Source organism: Anolis carolinensis, chromosome 1 (genome assembly GCF_035594765.1).
Source record: "Anolis carolinensis isolate JA03-04 chromosome 1, rAnoCar3.1.pri, whole genome shotgun sequence".
Classification (NCBI taxonomy): Eukaryota; Metazoa; Chordata; class Lepidosauria; order Squamata; family Dactyloidae; genus Anolis; species Anolis carolinensis.
The window spans coordinates 71,270,727-71,293,513 of NC_085841.1; the positions used below are offsets into that span (position 1 = coordinate 71,270,727).

General features: G+C 39.2%; 2 protein-coding genes across 8 annotated transcripts in view; one reads left to right on the top strand and one right to left on the bottom strand.

Moving 5' to 3' along the window:
* The first annotated feature begins 6,084 nt into the window (after positions 1-6,084).
* Positions 6,085-13,220, top strand: LOC100555645 (proto-oncogene Mas). Of its 5 annotated transcripts, XM_062976671.1 has the most exons (5): positions 6,085-6,472; positions 8,828-8,935; positions 9,091-9,237; positions 10,540-10,624; positions 12,096-13,220. In XM_062976671.1, the coding sequence occupies exon 5, from the start codon at positions 12,223-12,225 to the stop codon at positions 13,114-13,116; it is 894 nt and encodes a 297-aa protein (XP_062832741.1). In that variant the 5' UTR covers positions 6,085-6,472; positions 8,828-8,935; positions 9,091-9,237; positions 10,540-10,624; positions 12,096-12,222; the 3' UTR covers positions 13,117-13,220. The 5 variants fall into 5 exon arrangements, with proteins under 5 accessions (XP_062832741.1, XP_062832729.1, XP_062832735.1 ...); XM_062976659.1 differs by lacking the exon at positions 10,540-10,624; XM_062976665.1 differs by lacking the exon at positions 10,540-10,624 and having other exon boundaries at positions 9,094-9,237.
* A 4,231-nt stretch (positions 13,221-17,451) lies between these two features.
* Positions 17,452-22,787, bottom strand: part of pnldc1 (PARN like ribonuclease domain containing exonuclease 1) — a 28,958-nt gene continuing 23,622 nt past the window's right edge. For 2 of the 3 annotated variants that reach the window (XM_008123287.3, XM_062976653.1), the window contains 4 exons: positions 22,010-22,109; positions 21,486-21,661; positions 20,594-20,692; positions 17,452-18,186 (listed from right to left, as the gene is read on the bottom strand). In XM_008123287.3, coding sequence (XP_008121494.1) covers positions 18,114-18,186; positions 20,594-20,692; positions 21,486-21,661; positions 22,010-22,109 — 448 coding nt within the window. In that variant the 3' untranslated portion in view covers positions 17,452-18,113. Of the gene's footprint in view, positions 18,187-20,593; positions 20,693-21,141; positions 21,432-21,485; positions 21,662-22,009; positions 22,110-22,787 lie in introns of those variants that run through there. The other variant, XM_062976654.1, reaches the window with a different exon arrangement.

Below are 22,787 nucleotides of genomic sequence, written 5' to 3' on the forward strand. Positions count from 1 at the left end.
CATATGTTGTGGATTACTTTGAATATACCTACACAGTTCAGAATACATGCCAGGACCCATTTTAAATAGTTGTGTGTGCAAAGCATGTTGGTAGGATGAGAGAGGTTGAAACAAGAGCGGTACTATTTAAACTGGTAGTCTATTGGTGTTGCTCCATGAATTATTGGATGCTTGAGTGCAACAGATTTCCAAGAAGAAAGAAATGTTTTCACTCTGTATACACAGAGATACTACTGGTCCCTGGAACATTCAAAAGAAAACTCTGCTGATCCCCCATTCAAGATATCTTAAGAAGCACTGGTCTAAAGTACAGTAGCCAGAGCCAGAGTTCAAAGAAGAGGTAACTGAACCATAAATGACCATATATCTTGTTTTACAGAAGATAGTCCTCTATTTGAAGGTTTCCTCTTTTGACATGCCATCCAATATCTGATTGAAAGAGTGAGACCAGGCACCAACAGCATGTGGTTCCACATTGCATTGTACTACTATTTCTATTTTGTTGTATAAATAAAATATAAAAGTATTTTAGCTTATATGTATAAGATGTATACAGTACAGTACATAGTCTGTCCCAAAAGAAATTAGAATTATTTAATTGCACAGCACAGAAGAACCTGGAAAGCAAAGTGGAGCAGATGGGGGGGGGGGGGGGGACCCAGGCATACAGTTTTGACTTTATTCAGTTGAGTCTGTGCCTCTGTAGTGGTATGTAAGCAAAGGGTGTTGAAGTTTTTATGTCTTTTCAAGGATGAAAAAGCAGAGGGGTCTGAAGCAGCATCCTTCAACAACACTAACTGAGAACAATGTCTTATGTGTCTCCTGCCATATAGCCCTGACTTGACTCAGTGTGATTCCATTCCCCAAATTCAAAACCCACCCCAAAGTTATAAAATGTTTTATCAACACCTGTAAAAATAGCCAAAATGTAGCCACAATGGAAAATACCTGTTGGACTTGTAAACAAGCAACAGGATCATTTTTGCATATGTGGTAGTCCTCCAAGAAGGCAAAAAAATTGGATTGAGATTCATAAAACTATAGAAAAAGTATTGAAATGAAAAATATCATTTAATCCAGAGGCATTTTTACTAGGCATAACAGATAGATCACTTTTGAAGACATGTCAGACTTTTTATTCTGATGACAACCGAAGAAAGAATTGTCTATGCGCAGATGTGGTAACTAGAAGAAACACCAAAAATCCAGTAACATTAGCTAAAATAGCAGAAATGGACATTTTGACAAGATATCTTCAGAGGAAAGACCCTTCAATATTTAAGAAAGATTGGGAACCATTCAAAAATTTCCTGGAAGAAGAAAGAGTTCCAATATGGGGATTTCATATTTAAAATGTTAATCTATTATATTATATTGTATACAATCAACTAGATAATATGAAAACAACAAAATTATTATGTATATGAAAGAAGGATATGTAAAATTTGATGATATATTTCAAGTTTTTAAAAAAACCTTTTTAAAGTCTACTTGGAGGCCTGAGCTGGCTTTGCATTTTAATCACATAAAATAGCAATAATAATTTTGTGCGATTAATGTGAACTTGGCCCAGACTTTTAGGTACTGTAGACATAGGGATGATGATGATGATGATGATGATGATGATGATGACAACAATAAAAATAATAGTTGTTGTTATTATCATTATAAAAACAGACAGGTAAATTCTCTGGTGAGATATAAAGGTTGAAACAGAAATCCACCAGCATGAAAACTAACATTTTGAACACGCATAACTTTTACTCTCAAATTTGTAATTCTCTCTCTCAAGATAGATTTTGCCCTTCTTAAACAGAAATGATGCAAGGATTCTCGTAACTTAGATCAATCATGGTATAACTACGCCTCGGGTTTTGAAATGTAACCATCTCTGCTTTCAATAATTGTAATGCTTACCATAGCTAATACCTTCTAGTGTTTTTTTTGAGCAGTGAAGACAATATATATATTGACAGGTTTACAGTGGGTTTAATTTATCTGTTAATTGTGCTATGTTTTGTTTGGTTCTATGATCTCATTTTTCTTTCTTGTATTTGTTATAAACCACCTTGAAGACACTTATGGAAGAGGCACTTAAAGGCAGTATGCATAAAAAGGTAAAGGTTTCCCTGACGTTAAGTCCAGTCATGTCTGACTCTGGGGGTTGGTGCTCATCTCCATTTCTAAGCCGAAGAGCCGGCGTTGTCCGTAGACACCTCCAAGGTCATGTGGCCGGCATGACTGCATGAAGCGCCGTTACCTTCCTGCTGGAGCGGTACCTATTGATCTACTCACATTGGCATGTTTTCGAACTGCTAGGTTGGCAGAAGCTGGAGCAACAGCGGGCGCTCACTGCACTCACTCCGCTCCCGGGATTTGAACCTGGGACCTTTCGGTCTGCAAGTTCAGCAGATCAGTGCTTCAGCACACTTCGCCACCGCATATGCCTTTATAAATAAACACTTAGATTAAAAAAACTCACCTCAAAGGACATGGAATCATAGAATTGGAAGAGACCTTGTGAGTCACCCAATCCAACCCACTGCCAAGAAGCAGGAAAATTGCATTCAAAGCATCCCTGACAGATGGCCATCCAGCATTTGTTTAAAAGCCTCCAAAGAAGGAGACTCCACCACACTCCATTATTTGAAAACAGTTTAAAACTTCCAGGCAGCTGCAATGAGGGCTTTGAAGACTTCCTCCATGGCTATGAAGAGTGGCAGCAACTTGGAGCTGCTATATTCGATCCCAAGGAGCCTGTTTCCTACTGGCTGTTAGGAACTGTAGGTGTTGAAGTCCAAAACACCTGGAGGACCAAAATTTGCCGCCTATTATTATTATTATTATTATTATTATTATTATTATTATTATTATTGACAAGACATAGTATGACACAGCAAACTAGACATATACGCTGGATTTCATATTATTATTATTATTTGAAACACAATAAGATGAGTCCACAGCAGACACTCTGCTGGCTGTTGTATTGGATCACACATCGGACACTTCCCAAGTATCTAGGACTGTGTGATGTATCGGCGAATAATGCGTGCAGATCCCAGTAAGGTGGCCTTCTGCAGCTGGCAGGTGGTAATTTTGTCAGCGCCAATTGTGTTTAAGTGCAGGCCAAGGTCTTTAGGCACTGCACCCAGTGTGCCAATCACCACTGGGACCATCTTGACTGGCTTGTGCCAGAGTCTTTGCAATTCGATCTTTAAGTCCTCATATCGTTTCAGCTTTTCCAGTTGTTTCTCTTCAATCCTGCTGTCCCCTGGGATTGCAACATCGACAATCCATACTTTGTTTTTTAACACAATCGTGAGGTCAGGAGTATTGTGCTCCTGTCTGTCTGAATTAGAAGTCCCAGAGTAGCTTGACATGTTCATTCTCTGTAAATTTTTCCGGCTTGTGATTCCACCAGTTCTTTCTTGCAGGCAGATGGTATTTGTGGCACAAGTTCCAATGAATCATTTGAGCAACAGTGTTATGCCTCTGCTTGTAGTCTGTGTGTGCGATCTTCTTGCAGCAGCTGAGGAAGTGATCTATTGTTTCATCTGCTTCCTTGCAGAGTCTACATTTAGGATCTGTCGTTGACTTTTAAATTTTGGTTTTGATGGCATTGGTTCTAACGGCTTGTTCTTGGGCTGCCAGAATCAGGCCCTCCATCTCCTTTTTCAAAGTTCCATTTGTGAGCCACAGCCATGTTTTTTCTTTGTCAATTTGGCTCTCGGTTTTTCCCAGGAACTGCCCATGGAGAGCCGCCTTTTGCCAGTTTTTTCTTCTGCTCTGTATTGTGTTTTTACGGTATTCACTCTTTGTCTTTTGCACTTGAAGCAGTTTACTACTGTTGACTTTCCTCAATGTTGGTTCTTGACTGCCTTTCACATAATCTGCCAGGGCATGTTTCTCTTCCTCTACCATTTGTTTCACTTGCAGCAGCCCCCTGCCTCCTGATTTTCTGGGCAGGTAAAGTTTGTCGACATCACTATGTGAGTGTAATGAGTAGTGGATTGTCATCACTTTTCTTGTTTTTCTGTCCAGATAATCTAGCTCTGCTTATGTCCAGTTCACAATTCCAGCAGTGTATCTAATGACAGGGATGGCCCAGGTGTTGATCGTATTTCCACCATTTAATTTGCTCTTCAAAATCTTTCTGACTCTTTGGATATATTCTTTGCTGACCACATTTTTCACATGCCCATGCTTGATATTGTCCAACTGTAGTATGCCCAGATATTTACAGGCTTCAGGCTGATTGCATTTTATGGTTTGTCCATTTGGCATCTCTATGCCCTCGCTGTGAGTAATTTTCCCTTTCTTTAATGCCACTGTGGCACAATTGTCTATTATTATTATTATTATTATTATTATTATTATTATTATTATTTCATTTATATCCCACTTTTCTCCTGTGGGTAGGATTCAAAGCAGCATAAAAAGTTTAAATCAATACAAATACATCGACACACAATACATAATCAACTAAACCTCATATACAAATATAAACATAACCCAATTTAACACATCATATAAAACAGTTAAAACTTACAGCAGGTACTCATGCCTGGTATAAACTGTAATGGAATGTATGTTCAATGTTGTGGACTCCACTTTGTAGCCCCATTTCTTAAGGTTGGCTCGTGGTGCCAGAGTGCAGTCTGTTCAGCTCCTTCCAAGTCACCCCGTCTTCTGTGTGCCCAGGAGGGACTTTCTAAGAACCTCAGTCAGTGGCTGAGTGGATGAGAAACTCCCCTCCTAAGCACACAGAAGACTGAACGAATGTTTTTAGGTTGAATGTTTTTATGTTGAATGTTTTTATATTGTGGAATGATATTTTAAATTGTAAGTCGCTCGGAGCACTCTGGTGAAAAGCGACTAATTAAGAAATAAAGTGAAGTGAAGTGAAGTGAACGATTTGGAAGGCGCTGAACAGATTGTGCTCTGGCACCACAAGATACAGAGCCAGCCTTAAGAAATGGGGCTACAAAGTGGAGTTCACGACATGCGAGTGCGGAAAAGAGCAAACCAAAGGCCACTGACTACAATGCGGTCTGAACCTTGTCACATGCACAATGGAGGACCTTCTTACAGCGACACCAGAAGCATTCCAAGTGGCCAGCTTCTGGTCAAAGGAAATCTAGTATAATGCCAAGTTTTTAACGATGTGTTCTTTTTAATACATTATAACTATACCCTCAATTTGCTGCTGACATGATAAATAAATAAAATCAGCCACTGATTGAGGTTCCGGGTTTTATTCTGTCACTCTTGGACTCTCACTTGCTGGGATGTTCCTGCGATTATCTCTGTAGATCTTAGGAAACTGTTTCTTGATTTTAGTCATTGGCATGCTGGCTGATATCCGAACAGACGGGTTGGAGATGTCAATGCCTTGGTCCTTTCACCGGAGAATCAAAGGCAGTTTTTTTCCCTCACATAATGGTCGCACCCCACCTTTTTTCATGGAAAAAAGGAGGAGAGTGTAACCATTATGCAACTATTATGGAAGTTTGTGGGTTTGCACGGGGTTATGAAGTGGCATCTCCTTAATGCTCCTGGGCATCCTCAAGTCCTTAAATCAGGACATATGGAACTTATGGCTATTGGAAACATCCCGGCTGTTAGAAATTGTAGGAATTAAAGTTCAAAGTACCTGGAGGGCTGAAGCTTGCCCATACCTGGTTTTTATACTTTTCAAAACAGGCTCCTTGGGATCAAAACTATGTCTCCCTCACCACAACAAATTGTTTTTCTGGGTTGCTGTGAGGTTTCCAGGCTGTATGGCCATGTTCCAGAAGCATTATCTCCTGATGTTTCGCCCACATCTATGGCAGGCATCCTCAGAGGCTGTGAGGTCTGTTGGAAACTAGGCAAGTTGGGTTTATATATCTATGGAAAGTCCAGGGTGGGAGAAAGAACTCTTCTCTGTTTGAGGCAAGTGTGAATGTTGCAATTGATCACCTTGATTAGCATTTAATGGCCTTGCAGATTTAAAGCCTGGCCGATTCCCTGCCTGCGGGAATCCTTTGTTGGGAGGTGTTAACTGGCCCTGATTGTTTCCTGTCTGGAATCCCCCTGTTTTCTGAGTGTTGTTCTTTATTTACTGTCCTGATTTTAGAACTTTTTAAATACGGGTAGCCAGATTTTGTTCATTTCATTGTTTCCTCTTTTCTGTTGAAGTTGTCATGCTTGTGGATTTCAGTGGCTTCCCTGTGTAGTCTGACATGGTGGTTGTGAGAGTGGTCCAAACTGTTTTTTGTTTCCTGAAATGAGCACCAATAGGGCCTGCCCCACGATGGAGCGTATCTATGGCGCGTGTTGGCCAGGTTTCCCGAGGCCTTCTAGGCATGAGAACTCAGAGAGCCGGCCCTTTAAGGCTGTCTCCTCAGAGAAGATCCAGCCAGCCGCCCTGAGAGGGAAGCTGGTCCTGGCCTGGAGAGAGAAGGACCACTTAGGCCTCTCATAAAAGGTGATGGGGAAAAGGGGGGCAAGGAAGGTCCCAGGCACCGCAGAATGGCTCCTGGCACTCCCACAGAGGCTGAGGGGTTGTTTGGGGAGGAAGAAAGTATTTTGAGTCCCGCCATATTGGTAGGAAGTGAGTTGGTGAGATGGGAAGTAGGCCACCTTGCCTTTGCTCAGCCTGGCTCGGGCAGCCAGGCCTTACAAGTTAAGTCCAGGCCTAGCTGAACCAAAACAGTGGCCCACAACATCAGGGTTCTGCCCTTTGATATGGTTGTTTAATTTTTTTCTGCTAGCCCAGGCATGGGCCAACTTGGGCCCTCCCTCCAGGTGTTGTGGACTTCAACTCCCACCATTCCTCACAGCCTCAGGCCCTTTCCTTTCCCCCCTCAGCCGCTTAAGCTTAAGCGGCTGAGGGGGGAAAGGAAAGGGCCTGAGGCTGTGAGGAATGGTGGGAGTTGAAGTCCACAACACCTGGGTGGGAAAAACCCAAGTTGGCCCATGCCTGGGCTAGCCCATAAGAAATCATGATAACCATAGCTTAAGAAACTAGAGCTGATGCAGTGTTATCCCTATGAATCAGCGCTCCAAATAACCACAGGAACAAGCCTAAAAGCCAAGACACCAATAATTGGTTATTTTTGTTGGGCTGTGTCCTTTAACATTTGTCATTCCCAGTTTTGTTTATTGCTGTTTTTATCTCTGATTTTCTAATCTTCTGGATTGCCTTTAGTTTGAGTTCTGAGAGGGAAAAAAAATACTGTAAAGGTAAAGGTTTCCCCTGACATTAAGTCTAGTCATGTCTGACTTTGGGGATTGGTGCTCATCTCTATTTCTAAGCCGAAGAACCAGCGATGTCCATAGACACCTCCAAGGTCATGTGGCCGGCATGACTGCATGGAGCGCCGTTACCTTCCCGCCGGAGCGGTACCTATTGATCTACTCACATTTGCATGCTTTTGAACTGCTAGGTTGGCAGAAGCTGGGCTAAAAGCAGGCGCTCACCCCGCTCCCCGGATTCGAATCTGCCAACCTTTTGGTCAGCAAGTTCAACAGCTCAGTGGTTTAACTCACTGTGCCACTGGGTTAAACACCAGATTAACAGACAAGATTCAATCAAATAATTAATACAATAGACCGGGCATCCTCAAACTGCGGCCCTCCAGCTGTTTGGACCTTCAACTCCCAGAAGCCCTCGCCAGCTTGTTCAGTGGTCAGAAATCTGGGAGTTGGAGGCCCAAACAGCTGGAGGGCCGCAGTTTGGGGGTGGCTCTCAGTTAAAGCAGCACTCATGGCAATTGGTAGATACTACAGTTGATGTAATATCTGTTTGCTTGAGTTATTATTAAAAATAGGTCTAATATTCAATTCCATGCTTTTTTTCGTGTCAGGAGCAACTTGAGAAACTGCAAGTCGCTTCTGGTGTGAGAGAATTGGCCATCTGCAAGGACGTTGCCCACAGGACACCTGGATGTTTTACTATCCTGTGACAGGCTTCTCTCATGTCCCCGCATGAGAAGCTGGAGTTGACAGACGGGAGCTCACCCTGCTCCCCGGATTCAAACCGCCTACCTTTCAGGCTGCAGTCCTGCTGGCATAAGAGTTTAACTCAGTGGTTCTCAACCTGTAGATCTCCAGGTGTTTTGGCCTACAACTCCCAGAAATTCCAGCCAGTATACCATCTGTTAGGATTTCTGGGAGTTGAAGTCCAAAACATCTGGAGACCCACAGGTTGAGAACCACTGGTTTAACCCATACCATAAACCAACTTCAGCTGAGACTCCTTTTCCCCATGATCATTTTTTTGAATTTCCCTTCTGAGGAGTAGATTTCTCTCACTTTCTGTTTTCTCACCCCCGTTTGTAACCATGAGTTGTTTGTAAATTGGATGTTTGTAACTTGGGGACTGCCTGTATAAGTCTTATTTCAGGACTTAGTCACAGAAATTTCTTGATAGATGACCAGTACCAATTTTTGTTGCACAAAATGATACAGGCTTCATAATTACAAAAGCTTATTGGATCTAATTAGTTAAAATAGTAGATCTTGTATATCACTTAGAGTTGGGCAGAGGAAGGCAACATAACTTACTTTATGTGAATTAATCAGGTTTTCAATCTTGTAATGTCCACAATAATTTTTACTTTTGCAAAATATGCTTGATCTCAAGATATCTTGAAACATTAACTAGTAGAAACTGTATTTTAATAGAAACATACAGAGACACTCAGATGTCCCATACAGTGGTGCATATCCAGCTATCTGATATGAGGGAACCAGTTATTTTTATTTTTATTTTTTTAGCCATGTGCCAAGGACTGGTACGATATTTATGACCACTGCCTACATTTTCTTTCCTTCCTAGAAATCCACCAGGAACTTGCAGTCAATGGCTCATGGACCAGCACTGGTACTTGGAACATCATTTTGAGTAGTAATGCCATACATATCTGGCAGTCCACATAGCTAAAGGGTACACTAAATGTTTATTTTAAAAATGTTAGTAGGAAACAGATTATTTGTATCTAACATGATATATCTTCATATTTCTTGGAGGAAATCTAACGCTTGAACTGTTAAGAAACTGTGTAAGCATTTTCAGTTCATCTGTAATAATTTTCATTTCAGCAGTTGTGCACAAGCAAGCAATCTGAGACAATAAGTGTGGATCTTTTCAACAAAAGTATGAAGCATTTGGTGGACATGCTCTAATGCTCATCCTCATCCTATTCTTCAGAAAAATCCTCGTTCTCATAATAGAAGTTTTTAAGACAGGTAAGATATTCCCAGTACAACAAATGTCCAGTTGCAACTATCATTTTTTTTCTTTTTTTATTGTTGTTTTGTCATTTTATCCCACTCCCACCCTCCCCTCCTTGTACATACACTTTATACTATCATAATACCGGTAATATTTCAAGAAAAAAACCAATAAAAAACTTAACATAAACAAGAATAAAATATATTGTGCATTCTAAGAAATAAAAGGCTATGTTATACATTAAAAATAATAGCTTAAATGAATGTATCTTAAGCTTCTGGCAAATATGTATGGTACAATCAAATGGATTTGGCAATTTCACATTTACTTTATTTATAAGTTTTAACAGGATATGTGTAAGCAAATAAAAGTTTTAAAATGGATCAAAATTTCTTTTATCAGAATGTATATTTGTTTTTGTTAGGTGATCTTCTAAAAACTGTTCTATGTCAGATACGTTACTTCACTGTAACCATGACCCATTATATCAAGACAAAGAGGAATAAATTTCGTTTTATTGTACATATTGGACATTTTTATTTTTCTATTATTAATATATCTGAATATATGTATATATTATTAAAATGTATGGATTTGTAACAAGCAGATAATAGTTTGTAATTTTGCTACTGAATTCCATATAACCAAAATGTACCTGTCTAGATATGTAATTACTTACTTAGGCAATCCCTCGTTGTCCGAGTATAATGGCCTTCCAAGTGTAGTGTCCTGGCGGTGGATATATAGGTGACTGTAGTGAGGACATCGGTTTCCAGGTGGAAGGCGGTCCCAATCAGGGTTGGCTTGACATGCTTTCCTCTTGGCATGCGCAATAACCAGGAGAAATCGTTCATAGGAGTTGGAGAAGGCTGGAGAAGGGTTTGGAAGGGGAAGAGAGAAGAGCACTATAAAAGGTACAATGTACATGGGGAAATTAGTAGTGTTATTATATCAGCTTCTGCTGGTAGTTTCTAGAGGTTAACCAGTACTCACAATCCAGGTGAACGTAGCTAGCTTTATTGCTGCTATACACATGAGAAAGAAAATAACACTATTAATTTTGCCATGTACCTTCAGTCCCTTTTATAGTGCTCTTCTCTCCTCCCCTTCCAGACATTTCCTCAGCCTTCTCCAACTCCTGGGAACAATTTTGCTTCCTCACAGGAGTGCTCTCCTCCTCCAGGTTCGTTTGTTAACTCTGACCTTGGTTTAGATATGTTGGCTGGGGCAGGAGTTAAATGCTTATTCTTTCAAACTTTGAATCATGTCCTGGCACTCCCTTTCTCCCTCCATTCCTGCCTCTTCAAATTCCACAGCACTGCTGGTCACAGCTGACCTCCATCCAGAGCGCTCAAGAGCCAGGGCTTCCCAGTTCTCGGTGTCTATGCCACAGTTTTTAAGGTTAGCTTTAAACCCATCTTTAAATCTCTTTTCCTGTCCACCAACATTCCATTTTCAATTCTTGAGTTGGGAATACAGTAACTGTGATCAGACATTTGGACAACGTGGCCAGTCCAGCGGAGTTGATGGCGTAGGATCATCGCTTTAATGCTAGTGATCTCTGCTTCTTCCAGCACGCTGACATCGGTCCGCCTGTCTTCCCAAGAGATTTGCAGGATTTTTTGGAATCGTTTCAGTTGAGTGTGACATCTGTAGACAGTCCCTGTTTTGCAGGCATATAACAGGGTTGAGAGGACAATAGCTTTATAAACAAGCCCCTTGGTATCTCTCCGGATGTCCCAATCTGCAAACACTCTCTGCTTCATTCGGAGAAATGCTGCATTCACAGAGCTAAGCCGGTGTTGTATTTTCAGTGTCAATGTTGACTTTTGTGGAGAGGTGGCTGCCAAGGTAGCAGAAATAGTCAACATTTTCTAACATATGTAATGCATAGGTGTGAAAATACATACATACATATTCACAACTAGCGTATATACCCTGGGTTTGCATATGCTTGGTGGCTGTTTCTTACCTTCTTTTCTTTCCCTCATATACTTTGTCCCTCTCTTGTTTCTTACCTTTCCTCACTTTTGCTCATACACCATCACCTCTCTTCTTTCTTTCCATTCTCTGCTTTCCTTTCTCTTCCCTTGTTTTTCTTCTTCTCTCACTTTTGTCGCATTTATTGTTCTTTCCTGCCTTCCTTCCTCTCAAATCTTTTCCCATTTTTTCTCTTTCCTCCTCCTCCCTTCTTTTTATCTTTTCTCCCTCGGATTCTGTTTTCTTTTCTCTTTCCTTCATTTTCTTTCTTCCTTCACTTCTTTTTACCTTTCCTCCTTCCTTCTTATTTTTTTCTTTCCTATTTTCTAACTTTTCCGATTTTTCCTTCCTTCCTTCCTCATTCTTTTTCTTTCTCCCCCACCTCTATTTCTTTTCTTGTCTCTTTCTTTCTTCTTTTCTTACTGACTTCCTTTCCCTCATACACCTTTCCTACTTTTCTTACTTTCTTCCCCTTCTGTCTCCCTTTTCATGTCTGCCATCTGGCTGTTTTCTCCCTTCTCTACCTTGCTTCCGTGTTTGCTTGGCCCTTTGAAAAGGCCTCCCTCACAATGTCTCCATGGTAATGCTCTGGCCCTCCAAGTGGCTCGTAGTGTGTCCTTACTGACTCTCTAGCACACTTTCTTTTCTTACTTCTCTCTCTAAGGTAGCCTATCTATACATTGTATTAGTTTTGGTGGCCCTGGCCCCAAAAGGGGCAAATTTTTTATTATCTTAGGTTGGAAAATCAAGGCTATATGTACCAAGTTTGGTCCAGATCCATCAAGCCATGTGGGAACCTTTGTGGTGCAAACCAACAAATATACATACGTACACATTTTTATTTATATTTATGTAGAACTTAGTAATGCCTTGTTGTGTTTGATTTTGGCAGGTTCAGAAGATTTACTGGGCACATGAACAATCTCATGCTGGCACAGATAAGATACATATTTCCCATCATTTGTTGATGCTGTGAACAAAAATGACGCAGATGTGGGGCATCCTGCATTTCTAAAGCAATGATAATTGTAGCTATTCCAATCTGCATTGTGGGATTAGTTGGGAATGCATTAGTTTTCTACTTTCTTTCCTTTAAGATCAAGAAGACAAAGTTCACTATGTATATACTGAATATTACTGTCGGTGATACTCTTGTTCTGGTCTATCAATATATATATTTCATGCTATTTTTGCAACCAATTCAACTTAGTGGACCCATCTCACATTTTCTAGAGTTAATGTATGTTTTTGGAGACAACTCTAGCTTCTTTGCATTAACAATTGTTTGTCTTGAAAGGTGTTTCTCAGTCTTTCCCCCTATCATCCGTCGATTTAAACGTCCAAAGCATCTTGCAGTTTATATTTCTATTGCATTGTGGATCTTCTCTGGCCTGGTATCCATAATTGAATATTATGCATGCAGACCAAGATTCTATGCATATCTGGAGGAAGATAGTCACCACTGCTATGTTCAAACGATAGTCAAAATTGTCATTGGGTACGCAATTTTCATTCCCCTCATGGTCTTTTCCACTCTGGCCATTTTTATCAGAATGCTACAAAAAAGACTAGAAAGCATTCCTGCGGTGTTCGATTTTACCATCATAGCTGTAGTTATTCTTTTTCTTGTATTTCAAGCTTCAATTAGAATTTTCAGTACTCTAGAATACTGGTATGATTCAATAGGCCTACCTCTCTTTACAATATCTGTCTTATTTGATACTATATCAAGCAGCATCAACCCTTTTTTATATTTTTTCATGGGATATTTCACTTACGGAAAACGTTATCCACTCGAAGTTCTTCTTCGGACTGCTTTGCAGGAGGAAAGCAATACGATAAATAGCACGGTAAATAACACGGTAAATAACACGGAAAATAGCATGGAAAATAGCACAGAAAATAGCACGTAATGACACCAAAGCAGACTAAAACAAAAACTGATGGACTTCAGAAATCAAATGAAAATAGACAGATTTATTCAATTCCAAGCTGAAAAATAAATATATTAACAGATCATTTATTTTACTGTTCATTACTCAAATACATATATATGAATCCTTTTCAGAATCAGCTGCATATTTTATTTGAGCCACAGATCCCTTGTCAGTTTTTGCCACATCAAGGTCAAGAAGAAAGATACTGGAAGAAGGGATGGGAAAGCATTTGGTTGGCAAGAGAACATTACGTTTGAACGGTATTGAAACCAGGAATGATAGAACCACTTACAAACCAAGGACTTTTTCACATGAGGTAGAAAAACCAGCATTGCAGCTGGACTGTCATTTTAGGTGATCATAGGACGCCATGTACATCTGTGCCAAGATGGATCCCTTCCATTGCTGTGTTGCATTTCGGCAATAATGTGATATTGCATGTGTGAACGGGGATTCTCCTTTCTCCACGCTCCCTTGCTATTCCCAACTTGGCGGATTCTCTTTTATTTTGTATTTATATTTCCCTTTTGTTGGTTTTTAATGCTGGAATTGCATAATTGCACCAATACTAATAATAATACCAGTAATTTAAGGAACTATGGTGGTACATGAATGCAGGGTTAAAGGGGTATGATCACAAACTATGGAATGGTAAACTGGTGCAATTATGCAATATTGAAGATATTGAAAGCAGTATTATCCACTACATAAGCCAGGGGTATCAAACTCATTTTCATGGAGAGACGCATTACACTTATGGTTGCCTTCAAAGGGCCAATGAATCCATGGACAGAATCGATGGATACAGAGCGCCAACTATAATTTTTTAATATAGTGGTTGGTACTCTTTAGTTTTTATCCAATTTGGGTCCCCAGATGTTACTGAATGACAACTACCACTGTTGATTATCCCCCATGAGGGCTGAAGATAATGGGAATTGCAACCCTACAACGCTTGTGACTCTGCGGTTGGGGAAAGGTTAAAGGACATTTTAAAGTTTTGTTTGTTGTATTTGTTGTATAATGCGGCATTGAATTTTGCCATAATCTGTAAGCCGCTCTGAGTCCCCTTTGGGATTGCGAAGAGCGGGGTATAAATATAGTAAATAAAGTCACAAGCCTTGTATCTAAATTCAGGACCCACTCTCCTGACTAAGCAGAATAAACTGCAGCCTTCCAGATGTTACTGTATCACAACTTCCATCAGTTCTAGTCATGATGCCTATTGGTGAGGAATAAAGTTGTAGTCCAACATTTGGAGAGCCATATAAATGATATGGAGGGTGCATTTGACCCCCAGGCGTTGAATTTGACAGTTAACACGCACAGCAGGTTGGTATGATAAAATCCCAAGACTTCACAAAGCACAGCATTAATAAAAGCTGACAAGTTAAAATTCATAAGCAAAAAAGAAAAAAGTAAAGGTCACAGACTTGCATAAAATTTATCTATATTATTTTAAGCATTTATATTGTTTTTCTTTCATATAGGACCTAAATCACCTTGCAAGGTACAGTAGAGTCTCACTTATCCAACATAAATGGGCCAACAGAACATTGGATAAGTGAAAATGTTGGATAATAAGGAGGGATAAAGGAAAAGCCTATTAAAAGTAAAATTACATTATGATTTTACAAATTAAGAACCAAAAACATGTTTTACAACAAATCAAGAGAAAAAGTAGTTCAATACATGGTAACATTATGAAGTAATTACTGTATTTATGAATTTACACCAAAACATCGTGCCTAGAGAAACAGCTGTGGATCGGGGCAGGAGGCAAACTGCATTGGATAATCCAGAACATTGGATAAGCAAATGTTGGATAAGTGAGACTCTACTGTACATTGAAACAAAATAGCTTAAACCAGTAGATCTCAACCTTCCTAATGCCGCAACCCTTTAATACAGTTCCTTATGTTGTGGTGACCCCCAATCATAAAATTATTTTTGTTGCTACTTCATAATTGTAATTTTGCTACTGTTATAAATCGTAATGTAAATATCTAATATACAGGATGTATTTTCATTCACTGGACCAAATTTGGCACAAATACCCGATACACAAATATTTGAATACTGGTGCGGTTGGGAGGGGGGGAATTGATTTTATCATTTTGGGAGTTGTAGTTGCTGGGATTTATAGTTAACCTACAATCAAAGAGCATTCCGAACTCCACCAATGATGGAATTGGACCAACTTGGCACACAGACCAACTCCCATGACCAACAAAAAATACTGGAAGGTTTTGGTGGGCATTGACCTTGAGTTTTGGAGTTGTAGTTCACCTACATCCAGAGAGCACTGTGGACTCAAACAATGATGGCTCTGGATTAAACTTGGCATGAATACTCAATATGCCCAAATGTGAACACTGGTCGAATTTGGGGAAAATAGACATTTGGGAGTTGTAATTGCTGTGACTTAGTTCACTTACAATCAAAGAGCATTCTGAACCCCACCAACAATAGAATTGCGCCATACTTCCCACACAGAACCCTCATGACCAACAGAAAATACTGGTGGGATTTGGGAGGAATTGACAGTGATTTAGGTGAGATGTAGTTCACCAACATCTGGAGAGCACTGTGAACCCAAACTGGATCTGGACCAAATTTGGCACAAATACCTGCGTTTTTTGATGGTCTTTGGTAACCCCACTGAAACTCCTCTCGTGATTCCCCCAGGGGTCCCAACCCCCCAGGTTAAGAAACGCTGGCTTAAACAATCTGAACACAACTTTAAAAAATAAAGTAATACACATAAAAACATTTTTATAATAGTTAAAATTAACACGTTCAAATCTATTACGTATTGGATGCAGTGCACCCATTTCACTCCCCAACCAGTTAAATCTGAATACTTAAATATTTATCTGTTGACAAATAGAGCAGAAAGGGGTCCAGCTGAACCTCTCTAGGAAGAGTCCCATTGTCTGTCTGTAATCACTGAAAAGGCTCTTTCCTGGGTCCTTACCAGATGTGTCTGTAATGGTGGTAGTACTGAGAGAAAGTCCTGCAAGATTTTAAAACTCAGATAGGTCCTTATACTCAAGATAGGTCCCTTATACTCAAAATCAGACCATAAACAGACCGGTAGAGAAGCATTTTGAGCAAGGGAGTTAGTAAGACCCTCTGATCTGCCTTGATATTCATGGTTTCACATACCTATATTTCAAAAGGTATTCCCAGAAGTGTTTATCCTCTTTCCTGGGATTATGCTTTTGTCCCAACTAAAATCAAATATAGGGTTTGCTATTGTCCAGTTTTGGGTAACTATGGGCATTTGTGCCTTGGAACATATTCCCAAAACTTAGAAATAACTCCTAAAATTTAAGCAACAATGATGACTATACCAGAGAAAACTGACCAGATGATCTATGTGCCAGCTCAGTGTGCTATTGAAATGTTGACTACTGATGGAAAACCTCTGCTCTCCCTTACGAGACTTTAGTTCTAAACTGACAATGAACCAGACTACCTTTTGGCCACACCGTCTGGGAAATTCAGGGACTTAATCCAAGATGTTATTTGGGTGACAAACTCTGGAGCAGGCAGACCTTCAAACTGGCGGAGGAGCATCCTTGTACAGGCCTTCAAACAGAAGCTTGTCCTTTAGGATAAAAGCCACCTCAGTAGATGGTTACTCTAAAGACAAAAAGATCAGGCAGAAGAAATGTACCCCTAGGGACAGATGGATCTGGAAAGGTACTTGCTTTTAAGAGGTAATGCCTGAATGCAAACTGAAGAATATTTTTCCTAAAAGCAGCTGCCTGTACATTTTTAGGTCAGCAGTTTATTTTATTTTTTTGCACAATTCTTAAGATGAAAGCAGTGACCTGGCCATGGATCACATATAGTGATAATAAGCTGCCTGATGTGAGCACCTGGCAGGATTTTTTCACCCAATGTGCCATTAATTACTATATTTGGCTATTTTGTTTCTTTTCCAGACATTATATGATGACCACAACTTTAAGTAGCACTTTATTAAATCATATGTAGGAAGCTCCGGGATGATGGACCACAAAAGACAGACTGTTGACAGTGACAGCACTGACTCAGATGTCTTCAAATCAAAATGTTTAGAGCTTAAGTAAATACGAATAGCAATCAGCATGTGTCTTGTTGGGTAGCTATCGGCATATCTATTGTCTACCAACAGTGCTGATTATCTTTGGTGTACTTTGAACAAGGACATTGCTGTTGCAGTTCTTTGCAACCAAACCCAGCTGTGGTGCTTGTTATTTCTCTAGCAAATAAGGGGGGGGGGGGGGTGAACACATAAAATAAATTATCAACCAGCATTATTTTGGAAGTTTTTTTTGACATTTTTATTACCCTGCAGTTCCAAAAAATAGTCAGTCATTCACAGAACTAGGTTTCACATGAATTCCTATTACCTTACGTTGACAAATCTATATTTGCAGCTAGTGCTGTAACATATGGATACACATGTTTTCCTTAAGATGCACTGAATTACACCTCCCATAATCTCGCAGCCAGCTAGACTTTGTTCCAGTACGAGGGTGGTTTGTATTATACAGTATGTTGCTTCACTTATGTTTTATGGAAAGGCCATGCACATCAATTCCCACATCTCTGTTGCAGCTCACCCTTATGCATGTTTACTCACATTCATCTACATTTGTTCAGATATAAGGTTTAGAGCAGTGGTTTTCAACCTGGGGTCCCCAGATTATTTTGGGATTTCCCCTCCTACAGTAGTAAAGATGTAACTGCATGGGAGAGTGGATGCTAATTCTGTCTCCCAGCAAAATCATGAGCAATGCTCATCCTCTCTCCCTATGTATTGCCTGACAGTCGTCTGCCCTCCCTACTCTCTTCCTATTCTAGGAACTAAGGTTTAAGACAACATAAATACAAATTATTTTAATCCACATATGATTTATGAGGGGGGGATGGGAAAGGTGAAGCTGCATAAAGAAAACATGTTTCCAATAGATGATCTGTCACACAGCACAACTGGAGGAGCCGCCAAGGAAGAAGGCTAGCAAAGACCAAGACACAACAATGCCACAAATTCTGGAAAGAGAGAAGAAAGTTTAGAACATCATCAAGCTCCAGAATGACCAATTTGATTTCTGCAGTTCTATATCCAAGTTCATAGGTACAAGCAGTACTGCACTTCATTCCACTGCCTGTTCAAAATATGTGACCTTGCAATAACACCTATTTCCACTACGGTAGCATAGTGGGATAAAGCCTTGTGACTTGAAGGTTGGGTTGCTGACCTGAAGGCTGCCAGGTTCGAATCCCACCCGCGGATGAGCTCCCTCTATCAGCTCCAGCTCCATGCGGGGATATGAGAGAAGCCTCCCACAAGGATGGTAAAAATATCAAAACATCTGGGCGTCCCCTGGGCAGCGTCCTTGCAGACGGCCAATTCTCTCACACCAGAAGCGACTCAGGTTGCTCCTGACACGGAAAAAAAAAACTTCTAGATTGCTGAAAATAAATATAAAAGAGTAATACAGATATCAGAAATATAATAGAGATATAAAATTAACTTGTGTACTCCATCATAACTAGTGATTTATTGATAGTGAACTATTAAAACATCTAGCCCATGTTTTATCTGTCTCTTTTCTCTCATTTGATTTCATGTTCTTGACCTTTGTGTAAAATAACTTTAAATACTAGGTTCCATCCAGGTAAGGAAATAGTTAGCAATTATTCCTCCAGGAATGCAATCTGGAAGCATATTTCATAAAACAAACAAGTAAGTAAAATTAAAACAAAACCTGATGCTAACATGAAGGCACAAGCTCCACATCAAATAATTATGCAATTTATTTATTTATTTATTTTTCTGTATTTCTTAATTTAATCTTTTACCCACAGGACACACCTGATACTCTGCCAAGTTCCCATAATTGGAAATAAAACAAAAAAAATACAGAATTGGAAATATTAAGAAATCACTGTGGTTTGATTGAAATTTTTTATGTCAAAAATGTCAGAGGAGCGAGGCTGAAACCCTGAAGTGGCATACAGGAAACAGGAAAGATAAACCGTCACTTCAGGAAGTTTCCAGGAGAATCAATTTATCTTTTTTTCCAACACCACTCAAATAATAATTTTGTGCATAAAACAGTTTGCACTGAACAATCAGAAAGGAAAGGTGGAGAAGAGGACGATTAGTACTTTAAACATTCTGACTCACTCTGTTGGCTTGTTGCAAATTGCCTTTAGACTTTTAATGTTTTGATTGTTTATTATTATTAGATCTATTAGTAAATGTGTGCTAAATGTTTGATTTATATATTTAAATTTCTAATTTTGTTATTTTTGAGCTGTTCTACAAGTACACCTTGATGTTTATTTTATTATCTATGAGTTGACCCGTTTGTTATGTTATGTCGGCATTGAATATTTGCCAATTTTTTGCTGTAAACCGCCCTGAGTCCCCTAGGGGTAATAGAGTGGGATAAAAATAAAGTAGTAGTAGTAGTAGCAGTAGTAGTTATTATTATTATTATTTTATTAAAGGTGCCAATATCCCAGCCACCCATATGGATGATTCTGAACCATTTCAGATTTCAAAATAAAGGTTACTCAACCTTTCATTTTTTATTGTTGTGCAAATCAAAAATTGCAGAGTGACTATTGTCCACTTATCTATGCTGGGAGGGCAGTGCCCATGTTCCTGCAGCAAGGATGGCCAACTTTTGGCTTTTCAGATGTTGATTTGATGCAATTCCTGATCAAACTTCACAATGGGCTTATAGTAGCTATGGGAAGTGCAGTCGAATACCTGGAAGGCCTTGAATTCTCCACTCCTGATTAACAAGATTAGTCATGTTTTTTGGTTTGTTTTCCTTACCTGCTCTTTTGCCAATATGGCAGAGGAAGAAAATCAAACTTGATAGGTCTGGAAAGAATTGGGGGGGGGGGGGGGGGCACAAGGCAAACACTAGGGCTGTGAGCCGTGCTGATAAGGATGCACTTCTAAAGACAGTTATAAAAAAGTGCATGGGCCCACAACCCTCTGTAGATGCCTAAATCTGTGGATGCTTAAGTCCCATTATATACAACAATCTAGTAAAATGATGCACCTTTTTATAAAATGTCATAATCAAGGTTTGTTTTAGGAATTTTTTGTGGAGGAATATTTTCAAGCTGTGGCTGTTTGAATCCATTGATACAGAATTAGTGGATAGGGAGGGCCAACTATAAGCCTTGTGAGGAAAGAGAAGCAAGTGTCAGCATAAGACACACGTCTAGGCTATATTTTGACAATGATCTGAATTGGATTTCATTGGAAGCTCTGCAGAGAACCCCCAGAAAGAGAGCAGGGAAGTGCTTTACACGAGCTCAGGTTCTATTGTGGACATCTATATCAGGCCTAAATCAGAGAGCTCCTGTTGCTCTTTACTAGTATTATAAAACTCAAATAATAAAGTATGATTTCAAATAAAGTCAGTCTTACTGGAGGAAACAGTTCACTTCTGGGGCATGCCTCCAGTAGTAATAGAGAGAAATCTGTAGGTTGGGATGGGTTTTATATTCTTCCAGCACCATCCTGATGCTATAACAATTGAAAAAGGAAAAAACCAAAAGCAATTTAATAATTTCAAAAAGATAAATGTTAACTAGGGCTAACATTTCCACAAAGCATCACCCTCCCACTGCTAATAGCTCCTTCTATGGGTCCATTTTCCTTGATAATGGGTAGATTTTTGCTTTTATAAGTACCAACTATGAATCCATCTCCTTGCCTACACTAAGAGCAAGCATATTATGTATAAATGTATGTTATGTAGCAGGGAGCTAGTCTTAATTACAAAATGGGCTAACATTCATAATCAATAAAATTCATTCTACTAGGTAATTATGTAACAATCACTACAGTTTTACCATGTAAATAACACAACAAAGCTCATTTTAACAAGATAAGTATTTGAAAATAAACAAAAGAAATTTTAAAAAATCATAGGTTCAATAAACACAATAATAAATATAGTTACAAAGCCAATATGTATTTGTTCAAATAAAAAGCTTTATGTTTCGTGTCACTTTAGCACCAATTCTGTCAATCAGATCAGGGAAAAGGTTTAGGATAACATTATGTACAACACTAAGTTGAATAAAATAGTTTTTGAACTACTCTTGGATTTGAAGAAATGTCTACTAACGACACCAGATGTATGCAGCTTACAGAACACAGCAAAAGCAGTCATATCTGGCACATGAGCTGAATCCACCTTGATTTCCAGTGTTTCAGAAATGAGAGCCTTTTTGATGCAAGAAACAGCAGGAAAGATCATCTGTATAAAATGAGAATTGTGAAGGCAAGGCGCATTAGGATTTCGAATACATACTTTCTAAGTCTATTGGACAGCAAGAGAAACTGGTTCATTCTTAGCCGCCGCACATCAAACCTGCAGAAGATTCCTAACTCTCGATGGATTTGCTCTTCATTCACTCCAGGCCATCTTCGTACATTAGCTATCAGAAGCGGGAGGTGTTTTGTATGGTCATCCAGGCCAGAAAAATTCTGGGAAAGTAAATAAATCAAATTAAAATTTCATTTACTGGTGGACTTAGGTGTTTTTTTGTGTGTGTTAATACACATTCTGTCAGGAAAACAGTCTCTCTCCCTAGCTGCACCAAACTAGACTGTTAATAAAAGAGACAGCCCCAGTCGCACAAATTCAAGAGGCCAATTGTATTAACAGTGTTGCCTTTTGCTTCTTCTCTGACTCATACAACCCACAAACTATTCCCACCTTTAAAGAGTTATTGTCCCCCATTCCCGAATCTTTTCTTTCTTAGGACTTTTCCACAGAGCAGTTTTTAAAGAATTTATGGGCATTTAAGTAGCTTTTTTGCATTTCATACTCACAATTTTCTGAATACTAGCTCGGATAAGGTTCACCTGATTCACATATGTAGATAAAACGTCGAGGTACTGGGAAAAATAGGAGGCAGCCCTTGTGTTATCACTAATTTAAAGAAAAGAATGGGATTTTAAAAAATAATGTTATGACAGGGAGATATAATAAAAAAAAACCTGTAATGCCAGGATTGTGGTTTAGAAAAAGAAAGAAGGAGGAGGAATGGGAGGATCTTATTTTTAAAAACTTGATTATTATAAGCTGCCTTAGGAAAAAAATGGGAAATTTACAATATATTACATGACATTTCCGGAATAAATAAATAAGGAACATAATAGATTATTGTCTACATGAGTTCTCATTTATCCTTCCTGCCTTCTGTAGTTATAATAAGAAAAGTTTGCATTTCTACTTCTTCAGTTCAACTGATTTCAGACAGAGGGGTATCCTTCTAGTTCTAATTTTTTTGAGTACTTTATTTATTTGTTTATTTATTTATTTATTTAAAACATGTATATTCCACCCTTCTTACCCTGAAGGGGACTCAAGGCCTAGCACAACATATATACAGCAAGCATTCCATGCAGGGACATAAAATAATTATAAATATACACTAACATTTAAACATTAAACACTAAAATCAGTTATACCTACTTTAAAATCAGCTGTTTAAACCAACTCAGGACACCATGCTGGCTCCAGTCAGCAGAGTAGGTTTCCTATTATGGCCTTATTGTACTGCCCCAAATGCTTGGTCCCACAGCCAGGTCTTTGCCATCTTTATAA